At 33.7% G+C, this 19,478-nt stretch overlaps 1 protein-coding gene across 6 annotated transcripts in view; it reads left to right on the top strand.

Annotated features, from left to right (window-relative positions):
• Positions 1-19,478, top strand: part of CALCRL (calcitonin receptor like receptor) — a 102,526-nt gene that overhangs the window by 43,014 nt on the left and 40,034 nt on the right. For 2 of the 6 annotated variants that reach the window (XM_068544809.1, XM_068544810.1), the window contains 4 exons: positions 12,399-12,529; positions 16,040-16,129; positions 16,316-16,404; positions 17,772-17,864. In XM_068544809.1, coding sequence (XP_068400910.1) covers positions 17,811-17,864 — 54 coding nt within the window. In that variant the 5' untranslated portion in view covers positions 12,399-12,529; positions 16,040-16,129; positions 16,316-16,404; positions 17,772-17,810. Of the gene's footprint in view, positions 1-10,724; positions 10,810-11,394; positions 11,417-12,398; positions 12,530-16,039; positions 16,130-16,315; positions 16,405-17,771; positions 17,865-19,478 lie in introns of those variants that run through there. The other 4 variants (XM_068544813.1, XM_068544814.1, XM_068544811.1 and 1 more) reach the window with 3 other exon arrangements.

The raw sequence follows: 19,478 nt of genomic DNA on the forward strand, positions 1-19,478 counted from the left end.
TAAGTACGTATAATTTTCATAAAATGGCAAGAGCTAACAAATAATTTTCATAAAAGGTAAGAGCTAAATCAAATAATTACAAATAATTTTTGTAAAACAATGAGTTAAATCAAAATATATGCAGTTTTACAGAACAAGAAATTATTTTTGAACTTAAAAATCTTTTTTGATGATAAGGTATTGTTTTTATTGTTTCTTTGCCACGAACAAACATATCAACTTTTTCCCTGTTTTGTTTTTCTTTCTTTGGCTGAGGATGGTGGTCAGGTGGTCCAGAATTAAGTTTTAACAATAAGAATGAAGTGATAAAGCCCAGCTACTTACAGCCCCATATTCATACTATTTTATATTAAAAGGCAACATTATGTTTTAAAACACAAATAGTACTATTTAAATAAGAAATAGTAAATTATTAATTTAATTATTTTGTGTTATGTATATGTCTGCATTAATTTTAATTGTTTTGGACAACAAAATAAGCTTAACTAAGAACTGCTGCAAGTTTTTTCTTTCTTTCTCCTTCAACTCTTTACGTTTTATATCTTTGCACCATTCTGTCTCCAGCTAAAAACTCCCTATTTCCAGATAATATATCTGATGCCTTCTGTTTTACTGTTTTTTTTTTCATCCAGGGATTAAGAAAATCAAAAACAATTGATAATGCAGATGTAGAAATCTTCATAGGGTATGTGTTTGTGACAAAGCATAAAAGATTTCACCTCCTTAATATTGTCCTGGGGATCTAAAGAAGAGACTTGAGCACGGGTGTTTATTACCTTCTTAGTAAAAAGGCCTGATGTCGTGTATGTGTGTATACGTGTGTGTGTATATACATATATATATATATATATATGTATATATATGAAATGGTACCACCTAACAGAGCAAGGGTTAGCAGTGTTACGTATTGAGCAAAGTAGTTTTCATAAGAAAACAATCGATTTTGGATTTAGAGTCCATTGTCACTCCCCTTTGAACATGGTAAATCCCATGCCTTTGATGGCCAATAATCTCCTCTTTTATGGAAAGCTGAGAAGGTTGGCATTGTTAAATGTTCACATATAATCTTACCCAAAATTGCAAGTCTTGTCACTGAGACCGGTTAAAGCAAACCATGGCATTCTCTTCTGCTGCAGGGGAGAATAGAGAGACCACTACATTCTGAGTACTTATCACTTCCCAGATAGCAGCAGGTGACTATGTGGGTTATTATATTTAACCCCCATAGGTATACTTAAGATAGAAGTGCTATGCCCATCTGAAAACTACAGAAACCCAGGTAAATGTTGCAGGTTAGGTTTCTGCCTGCATTCCCAGTTTGTAAATACTACAGCTGGTATCCAAAACCAGAGCCCATTGTCGCAAAAACCTGTGCTCTCTGCCCTGCATCTTGCTTTCTACCGTTTTCCTGTCTTTTTTTTTCCCAATACAAGTCCCCTACTGTTATTTTTAAAAAGTTGTCGTGATCCATTGCCAAAAGCAGCATACTGTTCAGATAGATGCATTGACTCCTGTCCCAGAAAGCCACATGTGAGTTTTCTAGCCATAGCCCCTATCAAAGTGGCCATGAGGCTGTGTTTATTTTTTATTTACTTTCCTCTTCTTCCCCCTCCTCTCCCTCCTTCTCCTCCTCCTCTTTCTCTTCCTTTTTTTTTTTTTTTCTTTTCTGAGATTGCTATTTTGATTGCCGTTTAGAAAGACTTTTGATGGAGAAACATTTCTCTCTGCAAAAACAGACATGCATAGCACTACAACCTGAGTTGCAGTTTGATAAACGTGCCCCCAAAATGCTTGGGATTTGTTTTGAAGTGACCAAGACAGATTTCAGGATGTTGTGATTCTTTTCTTTTCCTCCAAAAGAAGAAAAAAAAAGAAAGATCAACTTACTGGGTATCTAGGGGACCATTTCATATGACTAATTTATTTTCTTTTAGGTTATTTTAACTCTTACAAAACATTTATTTTCTGTAGTAATTTTTTTCTCTTTATTTGGAGAAAAATCCTACTTCGGTGGACAGATTTTTCACTTGTTAAAATGGTGACTTTTTTTGGTAAATTGTCTCTTCTGTTGTTTCTTCAGGGTATTTTGCATTTTCATGAAAATGCACTGTCTTAAGATTCAGTGAGAGGAGGGGCAGTCAGGTTAGGAAAATGTTTTACTGTTGTTGTTCAGGCCTATTATACCATGTCAAGAGTGACAGGGCATTTTTTTTCTTTAACACATCCTGGTCCAGTTAAGGCTGAGATTCAGAAAAAGTGCTTGCACAACAATTTAGCAGGAAAGAAAGCTATTTTAAAAGTCTTTTGGGAACATGTTTGTGAAACAGGAAAAAACATACAATTGAGTTGATAATAGCACTCCATAAAGGTTAGACTCGCTGAAAGGGACTTGCCATCTTTTTTTCACAGGGAACGTGTTGTTCTTAAGCAGCAGTTCTCACTTAAGCATGGCTTAATTCAGCGAGGAACTTCTTCCTGTGTAACTTCTTTTGCACTGGAATATCTATTTTTAAATTACAACCCAGATTTAGTCACAGGACTAAATAATTAAAAATAAGCTGTGTTTGGTATGTGCAAAATTACAGCAGTTGTAGAGTGCATCATGGGACTGGGTGCCTAGGAAATGTTTCAAGTCACATATCCAGGTTTCCCCGCATTGATTTCCTAGATTCTCAAGTTACTTCAGGCCTGCACCTTTACCCTTACTCACACAAGCCTTGCTCTTTCATGAACCTATGCCTTTGTGTTTCTAGTTCCTAGTCTCTAGAAAGCTCTACCTCTATCCTCTATCAACACACAGTCTTCCTTTTGAAGGAAGGAATTCCTTAAATTCCACCAGTGTTTTAGAAATGTGCTCCAATTCAATTCCATGTACATCTCTTAGAGTACACTGTCTACTCCTTTCCCATTATAGACAGTGTTTCTGGACAAAATGGCACCTTTTACTGTTCTATTATATTATGATGAGTGTGAACATTTTATTTCAAGGCCCTTCCTTACTAATTTCCAGAACTATCTAGACAAACACTCTCAGTCATTTTCTTCTTCAGAATATCTCATCTGTACTCAGATATTTTCCCCACACCTGTTTTCCTCTGTTGTAGATCCTATATTACTGATTGGAAGCCAGATACTCATATTAGAATCGGGGGAATTCATTTAGGTTAATTACACTCAACTGAATTCTCATATCTTCATAGATTAAACCTTTTTAATATCTCTGATTTTTAAATATTGCTTTCCATCCCCATCATTATTAATCTTAGTTCCAGCCTCCATGATTACAGTATTTTCTTGCCTCACTTACTTAGAAGTCACTGCAGTATTCTAATTCATCTCTGTACAACTGCCCTTGTCACCATCTCTGAATTAACCCTCCTATTTTGTAAAATGAAAATCTTGACATACTGTTCTACTGCTTAATTCCCCTACAATTATTTTATTTTTTTTCTGCAGCTGGGCTAGCAAATATTTGGAATACCTGTCATTCCTTCTTAGGATGATGCCTGTGGCAGACATCACTGATGCATTATTGATGCTCACTGAGCCTAGACTCAACCTCGTCACCGCTCAGCGCAGCAATACTGCCTGCCATCAACAGCAAATCAGAGTAGGCATAGAGATGAAAATCTATAGCCTAGAGCATTAAATCAAAACTCTTCAATATGACAGAAGATACCATCTTTAATTTGCATCCCTGTCTTTCAAGAAAGCCTTATCTCATAAGTACTTGCATCTTTTTAGCACCTGACACTTCCAAATTACTGATTTTTTGAAACTCCACATAAGTGTCATATTCTATATGTTTCTCTCTACATGCATGAGCGTACACACACACACACACACACACACACACACTTCTGCTATCTAAAATGCATCATTCTATCTGATCAGACACTACAAATATTTATTGACTACCTATAATACTTTATTATCTACATTTGTACATCTTTTTCCCCTACAAGATTTTTTACTATCTCTAAGATAAAAAATTATAGCATTTCTGGATCCCCAGTACTTAACATAGCTTTTGATATATATTATATATTTCAAACAAATACATTTTATATTCAAATGGTTAAAAAAATGAATATACTAAAAAATATTAAGGTGGAATTATGTTTAATGGTTGTGAGAAAAAGAAATCTGTAAAGGAACAAATTTTAGTATTATCAACATTCTGTTTGATTCTTCATAAAAATAATGAAAAATAGAGTTAATTTTAAATAAAGTGTGCATTTACTTGAGATGCACATTCCCTCCCTCTTTCTTCTTTCCCTCCTTTCTTTCCCTCCTTCTTTCCTTTTTTCTATTCTTCTTTCACTTTTCTTTTACCTATTAATAACACCATAAAAGGGAAATATTTGGGATATAAGATTTTTTTTTTTTTCCGTTGTGCTGGGTCTTTGTTGCGGCACGTGGGCTTCTCTAGTTGTGGCATGGGGGCTTAGTTGCCCCATAGCATGTGGGATCTTAGTTCCCCGACCAGGAATGGAACCCGCATTCCCTGCATTGGAAGGCAGATTCTTAACCACTGGACCACCAGGGAAGTCCTGGGATATAGGATTTTTAACCAGGGTTTATTTCCAAGAATGAACCAAAGTTCAATAATCTCTCTTCTCTTTCTTGCTAATACACCTGTATGCTATTTCCTTGTTGTTATGGCTTGTAATGACACAATTAAAATATGCCTCAAATGAGATAAAAATATCTGCATTTTTGTATACAAATTGTCAGTTTTCTACTCCTATCAGAAAATGAAATAATGTTATAGAAATGTAGAGAAAAGAAATTACTGTCAAGAGAAAAGAGATAAACAACTACAGACCCTATTTAAAACTAAGGGAAATTTTCTTAGATATCATTATACTTTTTGCTCAATTGTGTGTAATGGTTATTTTAAATAAACACATTTATTCTTCAAGGGAAATATAAAATTTTTGTGTATGAGGTGAAAGCAAATTTCAATGAAAATGTACTTTTCCTTACAAATCAAAACAGTACTAAGCATGTAAAATAGAGTTGATTGGGTGTTGTTGAACATGAGATAATGTATCAAATTGAAGGGACAACTCAGAGTATACATCCATGTAAATTAGGCAGGTTTTTTGGTCAATGTATTTTGTTTTACAACGTGAACATTATTTGTCCCTTGACAAAGAAGAGAGAAATGAGACTAGATGTTCTGCTAAATCTAGTATAAATCTTCCCTTAGATATACACACCTTATTTTGCATTTACTTTTTAAGATATAAATCATACAACATATAGTCCATCAATTTAAACTGTATAAATCAATGGCTTTAGCGTATTCACAGGGTTGTGCAACTATCACCACAATCTAATTTTAGAACATTTCATCACCCTAAAAAGGATCTCGGTACCCATTAGCAATTACTCCCCTTCACCACTCTCCCCCAGCCCAAAGCAACCACTAATACGGTCTCCGTTTTTATAGGTTTACCTGTTCTGGACATTTCATATAAAAGGAACATAATATGTGTCTTTTGTGGCTGGGTTCTTTTACTTAGCTTACTGTTGACAAGGTTTATCCATGTTGTAGTATGTATAAGTGTTCCTTTCTTTTTATTGACAAAAAATACATCATTTGGGGGATATATCACATTTTGTTTATCCATTCATCAGTTGATAGACATTTGAGTTGTTTCCACTTTTTGGCTATTAAAAATAATACTGCCATGAACATTCAAGTACAAATGGTTTTTTGGACATATGTTTTCATTTCTCTTAGGTAAATATCTAGAGTAGAATTGCTGGGTTATATGGTAACTCTATATTTAACATTTCGAAAAACTGTTAAACCACTTTCCAAAGCAGCTGTACCATTTTACATTCCCACCAGCAATGTATAAAGGTTACAATTTCTTCACATCCTGTCCTACTTGTTATTGTCTATCTTTTTCACTACAGCTATCCTTGTGGGTATGAACTCATAACTTATTGTGGTTTTGAATTGCATTTCCCTATGACTAGTGATGTTGAACATTTTTTTCATATGCTTATTGGTGATTCATATATCTCTGTGGAGAAATGTCTGTTCAGATATTTTGCCCATTTTTAATTGGATTGTCTTTTTATTATCTAGTAGTAGTAATAGTTCTTTGTATATTCTGAATACAAGTCCTTTATCAAATACGTAATTTGCAAATATTTTCTCCCATTCTGTGAGTTGCCTCATCATTTTCTTGATGGTATCATGTGTAACACGAAAGTTTCTAATTTTGTTGTAGTCCAATTTATCTTTTTTTTTTTTTGGTCACTTGTGCTTTTGGTATCATGTCAAAAAATATTGCCTAACCCAAGGTCACAAAAATTTATTCATTTGTTTTCATGTAAGAGTTGCATTTACTTTTTGAATTAGCTATAAATATCTTATTGCAGGCACAGATTAGCTGTGGATTATCCAAGGGCATATATGCCTAAGGTTATTTCAAATTTAAAAAACAAAATCACATCATAGATATATTGGGTGGAAAAAGTTAGTTTATGAACTCATATTGGCTGGGCTTGGAATATGCTTTGGAAATGAATAATGATGTCCTGCCTTGGTGAAAAAGAAAATAATTTGGAGATATTTAGATTACAAGGCATAAGAGAGATTGAAGTCATCTTATTTTACAGGTCAGGAAACTGGGGGCTGGCAGTGTAACTATCTTAGGCTCGGTAAAGCTAGGCAGAATGCAAAGTGGAACCTTCTTAGTAATCTTTCCACTACACTAGCATTTCTCAAATTGTTAGTTAGAAACGTGTTGGTTGCAAGAGACAAAACTCCAAATCAATCCTGTTTAGGCATAAAATGTAACTTGATGGTTTTTCCCTGATAACGTTAAAAGAAATGTCCCAGGGAGAATTTTGACAGTACAGATTGGACCACATTTTCATTCCTAAATCAACCTAATTCAGAGGATTGTGCTAATCTGACCAGTTTTCAGTCATTTTCTACCTCAGTAGAGCAGCCTCACTTGAACCAGAGGGAATAGATTTTCCAGTGGAAAGAGAGGTTCATTTTTTCAGGGAAAAAAAGAAAGTGTGCCAGACCAACAGTACCAACAGAGTTCCCGTGGTTCCAAAATGCTGAGATATGTTAGTAGGTGCTGTTTAAATTTTTTTTTTTTGGAGAAAGATTGAAAACAAATAACAAAAATACCATAACTTTTATGATGGACTACTATGTTAATTTAAATTAAAATTCCAGCAGAATTATATACTTTCTGATTTTATTGTCTGAGGAAGAAAACATGTTTTCGCATAGAACTTGATTCCTGACTTTGTGGAAGGGAAATAGGTATAAAGCTCGTAGTCCAAAGAGCTGGAAAGATGTGTTTTGTTTCTATGCTCTTGGGCAAGCAATTCTTTCCATATTAGATCTCCTGGAGGGAGAGTGTTCCATCAAGTACAAAGCAATTTTTTTCAGGTTCCCACCTACCTTTTACTAATTAGGCTGATATTTGGCCACTTGCCTCTTTCAAATAAAAAGAAGGTGACCAAAATCACCGGAAATGGCTAATTATGCCCACAATGGGAAAATTATTCCCGAGAGTAAGCACTTCAGAGTGTAAAATGAAGTCCTAAATTTAATCACAATATTATCTCTCTTTAATGGTTATTCAACTATTCACCCTGGAATGTTCATTAGATAAGCAAGTAAGCATAGAGTCAATATTTTTCTTTTTGGTTCCAATACAGTGTTAGTAAAGGCTGTTACAGTCAACCTAAAATTAGAGTCAAATTTGAGAGGTTTTATATCTTGTTTTTAATTGGATTAGCATGTTATATTATTTACAATGTGACTGATTACAGTGTTTACAATTTGCTAGAGTTTTAGTTTATATAAGCTCAGTATTAGGAAATATGCAGTTATTTATTAACTAGATGGGCATTATATTTGGAATATACTTGTTATCATTCACTTAACTCGATATTTTCATAACTGATTTAAATGACAATAGAAACAATCATATTATTTCTACGAAGATAAAAAGTCAAGATGCTTATGACTATCACCTTGAAATATAGGATTAATTTTCACCTGTAATGCTATTGAAATTGTGGCAAATAATTTAAAACATGTATGCACTTACTTATATTATTAAAAATTTTAATGTGATATAATAATAATAATAATAACTAATATTTACTGTGTTCTAAAATGTTTAGGTACATTATCTCATTTTATTTTCACAATAGCCTTCTGGTTTAAAAACTATTTTGCAAATGAGAAAACTATTCTTACTGAAGTTGTTTAACTTGCAAGTGTGAGGCTGAGTTGGGTTTTAAAATCAGGAAATCTAACTCATATTAGTAATCAGTACAACTACTGCCTCTACTTGTAACTGACCTCACACATTGTCCCTGAATTATGCTAATTATAAATATCAGTTGGATGTTACTTTATTTCAATAACTCTCTGGAAAAAGGAAAACTGTATCATTAGCAATGGGGCAATATTTACAATACATGTTTTCTTAGCATTTGGAATTTAATAGTTATTATTAAACTAAGGTGTCATTTCAAAAATAAAATACTTTCTGAAGGTTTTTATGAGAGTTTTTATTGCCTTTTTAAATATTAGATGTGTTTTTATACTAAGTCACTCATAGGATTTTGATAAATTAAATGTAATAATCTTTCTTACTCTTTCATTAATTAACTTGTTAGGTATATTGTTGCATCATTTCTTAACATGTCCTGTAATTTTTGGCACTGTATGATTTTTAAATTTTTATCTAAGTCATTTTCTGTTAAATGCAAAAGAGATAAAAACCAATGTAGCTGAATTTCAGAAATTGTTGGTTTCCAGTATTAGGAGCATTAAGGCTATTCCAACGATGATGGTAATAAGTTTAGCTTGGCCTAGATGAACTGATCAGATTCCATTCTGAGAAGTCTGGCAAGGGGGCTTATGAAGAAGTATGTTTGCTTTTCTAATTTCAATTTTCTGCAGTGCAGAAGAGAGAACTAGCCTTTTTTTTTTTTTTTTACAAATGACCTTTCAAAAGTAAGAATGGCTCTTAAAAAGAGGCAGTATATGAAGAGGTGAAATCAAGATGCGATTTTCTTTTTTTGGCCTAGATACCTTTTCCCTGAATTCCCATGTAACAAAAGAAAGAGCATCTAGCCAAATGGTCCACTTTCCACTGTCTTAGATTCAAACTCAAACTCCTTTTGGGTAATTGGTAGTAGGAGACCTAGGGGAAGTTTTCCTGAGCCAGAAAAAAGTGTCAGGAATGACTTGGTTTCAAGGATACTTGGGATTTGGGTTACTTTCAACAAAACTGTTCCTATACTAACCATATTTTTCTTTTTATATAAACTTTGAACCTTTATTCAATATTTAAATTTATCTTATCCTACTCTTTTTTTTACAAATGAGACAGCTGGGAAGGTTTTAACCTGCTCAAGCTCATTGAAAGTGTACTGACTGAGGCCCAGCACTAGCTTCCTGTCTTAAATGTTGTGAAATCATCCCTTTTTAGAACCTCAGGAATGACTCTTATGGACTGTGTTTAAAAGTACTGAACGAATCCTCTAAAATCAGTGTAAGATTACCACTATCTAACTTGATAAATATTTTCATTGAGAGCAGAAATCTTAACTTGTGTTCACTTCTGTCTCCGTGCACACCTAAGTGAAAGTAGTTGCTCAAGAAATAGGGTAAGATGACTAATTGAATTTCTAGAGGTATTTCTTAATCTAAACTGCATTTTAAAGTGCTTGAAAGTGAGACAATACATGTGCTTTTGATTTTGGTACCTTAGCAGAATGGCAAGTCTGAGTTGTTAAGCCATTTACTAATATAAGTTAAAAAAAAAAATCAAATGTCGCAACATTTCTAAGGAAAGGAGTTAAAAGAAGAAATTGTGCCAGAAAAAAAATACAAACGTGTCTTATGAATAAAAATAAAATGCAATGCAATGAATGGCTGGTTAAGTAAAATAACTGAATAAGCAAAATAGAAATGTATTCCACACTTTTTAAACATTAATTATCCAAATAAATGACTCAGTCCTCTGAGTCAAGATGGTGTAGGACAAAGGGGCCCAGATTTAGGGTCAGAGAATCTGAGTTCTTAGCTTGGTGTCAGCCCTAAGCTTCTATGTGACCTTGGCCAAATCACTAAAATATGTATGCTGGTTCATTCAGTTGAGATTAGCATTGTGACAACTGATTGAAATAATATGGTAATAATGATAATAGCAAGAGCTAATGCTTATTGTGTATTTATTATCAGACAAATTCTTTATATCTATTATCCAACTTAACACACTGACAAGATGAGTTATGATAAAAATTCTAGGCAACATTGATTCAGCCACTACTTGTACACCCACTTTCAGGTCAGGAAATAGATTTAGTGAGTTTAAGTGTTGCAAGAGCTTAAGTTTGAAAATATGGCTCTCTGACTCCAGCATACCTCTTCTAACAAGGATGCAGTAGCAAACAAGAAGCTAGAGATCAAGTTGAGTACCCATTTTCTAGTTGGGTAAACCATGCAGAAAAAAAGTTGAATCGATTTTCTCAAAATCACACAGCAATTTAGGAGCAGCTAGAAGGAAATACTGCTAGCTAACATGATTGCCTTGCAGTATAATGAATACACAGACAGTCCCCAAATTACAATGGTTTGACTTTATGATAATGTGAAAGCAATACACATTCAGTAGAAAACCTACTTTGAATTTTGAATTTCAATCTTTTCCCAGGCAAGCAATATGTGGTATGACATTCTCTTGTGATGCTGGGCAGTGGCAGCAGCTGCAGCTCCCAGTCAGCCACAAGATCATGAAGGTAAACAACTGATACACTTACAACCATTCTGTACTCATACAACCTTATGTTTTTCACTTTCAGTATAGTATTCAATATATTACATGAAATATTCAACACTTTATTATAAAATAGTATTTGTGTTAGGTGATTTTGCCCAACTGTAGGCTAATGTAAGTGATCTGAGTATGTTTAAACTAGGTTAGGCTAAGCTATGGTGTTCAGTAGGTTAGGTATATTAAATGCATTTTTGACTTATGATATTTTCAATTTATGATTTATCAGGAGATAACCCTATCATAAATTGAAAAAGATCTGTATTCTAGAGTTAGGAGGAATGACTGACCAGTTGGGAAGCAGAAAATTACCACTTAGTTTTGATGGGAAAATTAATTTTTTATCAGGTAAGTATTTGTACCTAGTTTTTTCTCACAGCTGTAACAAATTGCCGCAAATTTAGTGGCTTAAAACAACACATTGTTATTATCTCACAGTTCTATAGGTCAGAAGTCCTATGGGCTTGGCTGGTTTCTCTATTCCAAGTCTCACAAGGCCAAAGTCAAGGTGTTGGCAGAGCTGTGTTTTCTTCTAAAGATCTTGGAGATAATCTGCTTTTGGACTCATTCAGGTTGTTGGCAAAATTCAGTTCCTTCAGGATGTACAGTTGAGTCCCCATTTGCTTGCTGGCTGTTAGCTTGAGGGCCACCTTTATCTCCTAGAGGCCTATTTCTGGTCCTTGTACATGAGCTCCTGCATGGCACAGCCAGTAACAGTGCATCAACTCCTTATGTTGCCATATCTCTTCTGCTTCCTTTCGTCTGCTGCATCACTCTGACTGACCTTCCTCTTCTACTTTGAAGAGCTTAGTTTAGGCCTACCAGGATAATTCATGATAATCTAGGATAATCTTCCTATTTTAAGGTCCATAACCTTAAAATTGCAGATTCTGGGGATTAGGTATGGAAATTTTCGGAGGCTCATTATTCTGCCTACCACAGGATTCTTCTGTCTATCCCACTGGTTCTCAAATTTAGCTGTATATCCCTGTATCACCTAGGAAACTTGATAAAATGCTTATCCCTGGGCCACAGTCAAGATGAATTGAATCTGAATTTCTTGGACTACAATCCAGGCAATGACTTTTTTAAGGTATCAGAAAATTTTAATATGTTTGAGAGGGTTGAGAACATCCCAGAACACCAGGTTTCTTCAACTTGATTAAATTCATTTTGTAAGTAACCTACTCAAAACATACTTTATATACCCTCTTTATGCCCCCACTTTGCTAGGGTTTGGAGTCACAGAGATTAATATGATGCATGTCCTATTCTTCCTGTGCTCACAATCTAGAGGCACAAACAGTACAAAGGAATAATTACAACAGTACATGAAATGTTTTAAAATAGGATATTTGAATAACTTACTCTGGGAGTTCTCAGATATTAATTATGCCTGAGAACATTGTGGATTATTTTGCTTGATTTATACTTAATAGTACTTTTAAAATAGTCTGGCTAGTACCTAGAGACAGAGGAATATAAGTGTGTACAGGTTTCAACATGGCCAAATGATGATGATGTACTTACATTGTGCTTTCCAAAATTTAACAGGCCATGAATTTCCTCAGGTGCTTGCAAAAAGTGCAGATTCCAAAGTTCTGAAGGTTCTGATGCGGAGGTTCTGTTGTGGGCCCTAGACATTCTCACGTGTTCAGCAAGTTCTGGTGGTGATTCTGATACAGGTGATCCATTAACCCACACTCTGTGGAATTCTGGTTTATGTTACAACAGTAATTTAGTAACTGTTCGTTAAATAATGAAAACCCCAAGGCATATTATAAAAAAGGACTTACAGTTTGATTTTCTTATATCAGTAACAGATCTTCAGGAAAGAGAAGTCTATATATATTTTAATTTTCTTACTGCTTCATGGATTGAAAGTGTTAGGAATGTTCCAGGTCAGGATGGGGCTGGGGAATTAAAACCTTATACTGGAATTTCTTTCTCAAAGACTCTAGTGGAAGTAAAGACAGTAATTTGCAAGAATCATTCTAGCACAAAGACTTATGTTTTGCCAAAAAATAAGCAGTGAGGAGAGAATAACAGGTAACCAGGTCTTGTAGTTTGATACATTTTTTTAGCGGAACAATCTGTTCCACATAGTGTAAAATGACAGAAAGAAGTTTGCATTTGTCATAGACGTGTAGAATATTGGGATTGAACAGTGCTTTTTCCTTGTTTTGATTCAGGAGAAATGTAGCTTGTTTAATATGCCATAAAGGAAGGCATGTACCTAGATAGGAAACAGCCTCACTTTGCTCACACAAAGGTTCAGGATACTTAATGGCAAATTAGATATGTGTGGGGAATGCTTCTGTTAGCCAACTTTATAGTGACTGGATAAATAAAAGGAGGAGAGAATATGGCTTAGGGCCTCTGAAAATCCAAGATATTTTGGAAATGCAGGAGTGGAAAACAAAAATTAGGGTTTTTTTCTTAATCTTGGAGTGAACATACACTTTTAATATTAGGGTTAGGTGACTCAACTAAAAGTAAGGATTATTATTAAGAAAAATAAATTAATGGAAAGTGTGTATATGTATAATAAAAATCTGAGAAAATAAGAAGCGGGTTTGAAAGGCACTGGATTTATGCTTTTATGTTCTGGTAAATTAGTATTGATTAAGTCACACTAATCTATTATGTTTATGTAGAATAAAACATGTTTTTACACTGAAGTAAGCCAAGAAGATTGGTTAAACTTTGTGGACTTGGAAGCGTAGAACTGTTTAAAAAAATGTAGAACTGTCTTGGGTTGCAGATCTACTGAAATTTTAAGAAATGAACGCAGAATGATGCTACATAAAGCCTTGAGTGACTAGGAAGCTATATTTCAAAAGTTATTTGAGGTCTCAAGTCAAAGTTCTTTCTGTGATGATATCAATCATTTTAATTTTATTTTGGTGATTCTTTGGTCAAGAAGCTTGTAGACTATTTATAAGCTATTTTTTTATTCCATGTGTACAGTAAAGATAGTTATTTTGTTTCTAGTAGTAGAACCAAATCTTCCACTTTAATTTTGAAGTGTGATAATAAAATGGTATTTATAGGATCCATGAGGCTAACAGAAAGAGAAAATGCCAGTAACTACTACTAGTACCACTGTGATTACAGATTCACTTAAAAGTTTAAATTAGAGCTTTCTCAGTTTTGAAGAAGTGCTTTTCCCATTAAACAAACCTAAGCTCACTTGGAAAAATCCACTACCAGATTTAGTCATTTCACTTGACCTCCTTTAATTATGTACTTGATCTCTCCTCCTAATTGAATGGGAGCTACTATATATTTCACCAGGCAACATGCAACTCAGTTGTCAGTAAATAGTTTAACTAGATCTGAGAAATTTACAATGATTTACTTAACGGCTTAGGTCAATTGATATCAAGTGACCTTCAGCAAAGATAAATTTGGAATAAGCTAAACATAGAAGAGAGAACCACTTGCTGAATGAACATATGAGAGGCTGTATACAAAGAACCAATAAGCTAGACCTAGGAGTACAATTGAACATACTTCTCCTGGTAATAATCATGCCATTACACCTACCAATATGAGGCCCAATCTAAACTGACCTTCATATGTATCTGCAATGGCATTATCTATATGCCCAGTCATGATCCCTCCATTATTGGCCTAGGGAGCTCTTGGTGAAAGGGGTGATTCTTCCGTAACTACCACTCACCATATGTGTCTGCTGGTAGGGAAATTTGATGAGTCCTTTGTAGAGTAGATGCCTCAAGCAAATTGGATCACCACATGAAATGGACATTGCTAGATCTAATGGAGAGTACAGGTGTCCACCATGTTTTTGAAAGACTGCCACCCAAACTTGCTGCTGCATCCTTGATAAAACCAGAGATCATGAACCTGCCCCCTTGGTTAGGAGTGCTACAAGTTTACACAGTGCAGAATACAATCTTGTCCCTAATAGCCCATTTTCCAGATCACTAGGGAATAGGGTAAAGAAAGAAAGCTGTAAAACTGGAATTACTTGCACTGATCAATATTTTGTGAGTTGAATAAAGTCCTCTTAATTATTGGTGCCAGGATGATCTATTGCATGCTAAGAGATATTTCACTAAGGTACTTTTTGGAATTCTGATTTTGAAACCCATTAGATAAGCAGCAAAAATAACTGCTATTGTTGCATGAACGGTTTTTCAAATATGTTGGATATAGGAAAACTTCAAACATGTTTTTTAAGGCACTTTTTCCTTCAATTTTTGAGCCTATGTACACATGGAAGGTAATTTAATCTTGATTCATGTAAATCATCAAAACATTGCTTCATAAAAACCTATCTGATTTCCAAATAAAACAATATCAATATTTCTTTACATTCCTGTTTGTAAATCTATGTGTTTTATATATATTTAATACAGAAAAATGTGGACGACTAATGTTTTAAATTTGGCTTAAGCTTTATGACTTCCAAAGACAGTACAGTAAACTACTGTTTATTCAATATCCAAACGACCACAGAACTCAAAAACTGAATAAAGGACTTTATTCTGTAGGAAAGTAAACATGCTGATATAAGAACTTTTTTCCCCAATTTTCAGTGTCAGTGTAGATTCAAACACTACTTAAAGTCTTCTAATAGAAGAAATGACAGTTCACTAATAGTTATGATTAGTGTTCCTGATTGTAAGTTTAAAATCCTAAAGGACTTTATTGTTTCATTTATTTATTTATTTATTTATTCATTGATTTATACAGCAAATGTAAATTAACTGCCAGAGAAAAAGGATACAAAGATCAATCAGATATGGTTTCTGCCTGTGAGACACCACACAAGCTAGGGAAATAGATATAAGTAACTAAGATTAACACATTCCAATAAATATTAGATAAAATTATTTAAAGGAAGTTTAAACTACAGTTTAATTTAAAAGTCCATTTATCATACTCTAGTTCTTTGAAATTTACTTAGTAAAAGATTCAGTTAATTGCTAGTGTTTTGACCATCCTGGATAAATGAAAATTGACGTTAAGTTTTTCCATATAATGGAAAACAACAAATATTTGTGACAAAACTCAAATATATTGTAAGCAAAACAGATTTTTAAAAATTGGAATAGCTTAATAAAAATATCATTTTTCTAGTGGCATTTTCTTTGAAATTTTAAATTTATTATGGAAATGATTTTGGCTCATTGAAATAATATTAAATTATTATATCAATATTTCAGGTCATGACCCTGGATTTAAGAAATTTTTCAAGACAGTTTTGAGTATAATCCAAGAGAAAATGTGATTTGAGTCTGGAGACAACTGTGAATGTAAGTATTGGAAAATTAGATTTTTCTCATTGTTCCATGCAATAAAAACTAAAATATCAACTCATTAATTTTTGAATTGCAAAAACTTTGATTCATTGTTTTCTCTCTATTACATGATTTTTTACATCTAGAATTAATGGAATTCTTCCTATTTTTTTTTTTTTTTTTTGGTTGTATTTTTTAAAGATCAGCTTATAATAAAAGCCCAGTGTAGCTGACTGAAGAGAAAACATTATTTGGAAGATTGCTACAATAAAAAGAAAAGTTTCTTCTAGGTAAGTCATTGATGAGGGCAAGCAATGGCATAGATTCTGTGTGCTAGTTAATGGCATGCTCTCATTGCATGTGATAATGCAAATGCTAAGTAAAATGAGGGAAAGTTTTTTATAATTATTCTAACATTTGCCGTATAATAAAAATCATGACATGTTTCCTAACAAAATCAAATCTAAGTTCATAGTCCACTGGCAAATATCTATTGATTAGATTTTTATCTCCTTTGAAAAATATTTTTTGCTCATTCAGTTAAATAAATATTATATTTTATGACTAAACCATGGTCATTTATATTTCATAAAAATACTGCCAGAGTATGTTGATCATGGAACTTATAGGGAGTAAGCATTATACATGTTACTCCTGCAATGTTTGTCTCTTAGAATTAAGAAGTTAGCAGAGGGGCTTCCCTTCCCTGGTGGCGCAGTGGTTGAGAGTCTGCCTGCCAATGCAGGGGACACGGGTTCGAGCCCTGGTCTGGGAGGATCCCACATGCCGCAGAACAGCTGGGCCCGTGAGCCACAATTGCTGAGCCTGCGCGTCTGGAGCCTGTGCTCCGCGACAGGAGAGGCTGCGACAGTGAGAGGCCTACGCACCGCGATGAAGAGTGGCCCCCGCTTGCCACAACTAGAGAAAGCCCTCGCACAGAAACGAAGACCCAACACAGCCATAAATAAAATAAATAAATAAAATTAAAAAAAAAAAAAAAAAGTTAGCAGAGAACTGTATCTATCATTAGATATACTCAACAGAAATACTTTTATTTGGTATTGCCCATCTCCTGTAAACTTATTTTAATAATATAGATGACTTAGGGAATCTTTTATTTTTTGATTAAAAAAATTGAATGCTGCAGTGAAGAATAATTTCTATTAAATCATAAGGCCATTTTTATGACTTATGGATGTTAACTCTCAAGAAATTGTCCGAAATACAAATTTTTCCCTTAAATTGTTGAAGAGTCATAAAATTAAAAATAAGATTAATACTTATCAGAAATAAAGGTAAGCTTTATAGTAAAATATGCTATCAAAATTTGTGCTTTTATGTTCTCGTGAAACTCTTTACTTTGTACTTTTTATCCCAATTTTGGTAAAGGTAAAGAAAGTGAGATGTTTTCTAATTACTTAAAAATATATCTGTAAGAGGCTTTCCTGCTTGGAAGGCTAATTAAGTTAAATTAAAATGTATTTAATTAAGCTCTTTAATACTTTAAGCCACGATGCTCTTAACATTTGTAATATGTAAGACTATTAAATCCTTAAAGCAAAATTATTGTGTAGTTTTAAAAATTTTTCCATTGAGAGCCATCTATCTTTATTTCATAAATATTGCTAAATTATATTTCTTTTATTTTCTATTGCAGTTTGATTTATATTATATAGCATATTTCATCTTGGCTTTAATGATGGAGAAAAAGTGTATCCTGTATTTTCTGTTTCTCTTGCCTTTTTTTATGGTAAGCATAAATTTCTCTAATGTATCTCCCTATCTATGATTATTTCTGTTTTAACTTCCAACATACCCATAATTGATAAAGGCTAATAACAAAAATACATGTAGTTATTGGATGCATAAATTAAGTACATTTTATATTAAGTACATTTTTATATCTATTTTATATATTTTTATATCACAGCAATCATTTGTTTCCCTTCAGTGTACCTTTTTAGGCTTTTAGTCCTGTAGCAGGCACCACAGTATGATGGTGCAGTGTGGGCGGAGGGATGGTGCACACAAATGTGCGGACGCCAGAGAAAAGCCATTACCAGAGTTTGAAAGAAAAATGGAATGGCTCTATAGTACAGTCGTACATAATAGATGAAATATTTTCAATCAGACCTGCTGATTCTGAGTTAGATCGATTAAAAAAGCAATTCCAACCTGTTGATTTTTCTCCCATTCTGCCAACTGATTGACCTGTATTGATTGAAAAGCACTTTGGAATCATGCACTATGTTTTAAATTAGTTTCCTCATCCATTCACTCAAATAAGTATTAAGTGTCCATTTTCTGACAGGCATGGATGCTAAGTTTGGGGCAGATGTGTATGTCAGTATGTGCACTCCTGCATGCCTCTGCATGTATATGCAGGGGACGTGGGGCTGGAGGTGGAGGGTAGACTAAGGATGACTAAAAAGCAATTGCTGTACTTGAGGGGTCATAGGTCATAGACATTTAATTTTATTTTTATTTACAGAAATTTTTGTTCCTATTTTTCTCTGTTTCACATTAAAACAGTGACTATACTCTTATTATATGTATGAGAAACTCAGAGACATAATCTCACCCAATTCTGTGCCAGCAAATAATTTTCTTGTGGTGTTTCCAAGTAAACCCCACAAAGATTCAAACAAAGAAACTCAAGAAAAATATAGAAAACCTAAACGGGGAAAAGAGCACAACTACTTTCCTGTCAGCATTTGTATTTAAAAACATTCTCAAGTCTAGGAGCAGTCCAAATTCTGCACTTCTTAGATGTTATCTTAAGTAAACAGACTGAAATTCAAGAAACAGGATTCCTGTTTCTTCAGCTCCCACCCTCCACTGAGCATGCCAATGAGCTGCACTGGCCAAAGTTGGTTCCCTGTAGGTAGTTCTGTAACAGATTACCAATCTGATTATTGTAATTTAAGGAATTGTGACCGTTTCTCTTGAATTCATTCAGACGATGTGCAAACTTGAGTTTTTAAGTAAGAATAAAAATGATATTGCTTTTATGCAATTCTATAAACTGAGAACAGGAGGAAAGAATTTTTTCTTGATGTTATAAATTTCCATTTATTACTTGTGCAGCACAACAGCTGCATAAATCTTGATTAAGAGATTAAAACCAATCAAAGAATAAAAAAGTTAATGTTAAATGGTGGTGAGGCAATGGTGAAACTTGAGTGGTGCCACACACTGAGGGACTTTTACTATTTATTCTAAATTTAAATTAAATTCAACTTCCTGCTAGAGAATAGAAAATCAAAAGTAAGGAAACAAAATAGCAGTAGAAAGATAACTGTTTATGGAAAATAATTAATAGGAATTATGCAAAAGCAAAGAAGAAATAAGGTTGAAGAAAGGT

The sequence above is a fragment of the Eschrichtius robustus genome, chromosome 5, assembly GCF_028021215.1.
Source record: "Eschrichtius robustus isolate mEscRob2 chromosome 5, mEscRob2.pri, whole genome shotgun sequence".
NCBI classification, from domain to species: domain Eukaryota; kingdom Metazoa; phylum Chordata; class Mammalia; order Artiodactyla; family Eschrichtiidae; genus Eschrichtius; species Eschrichtius robustus.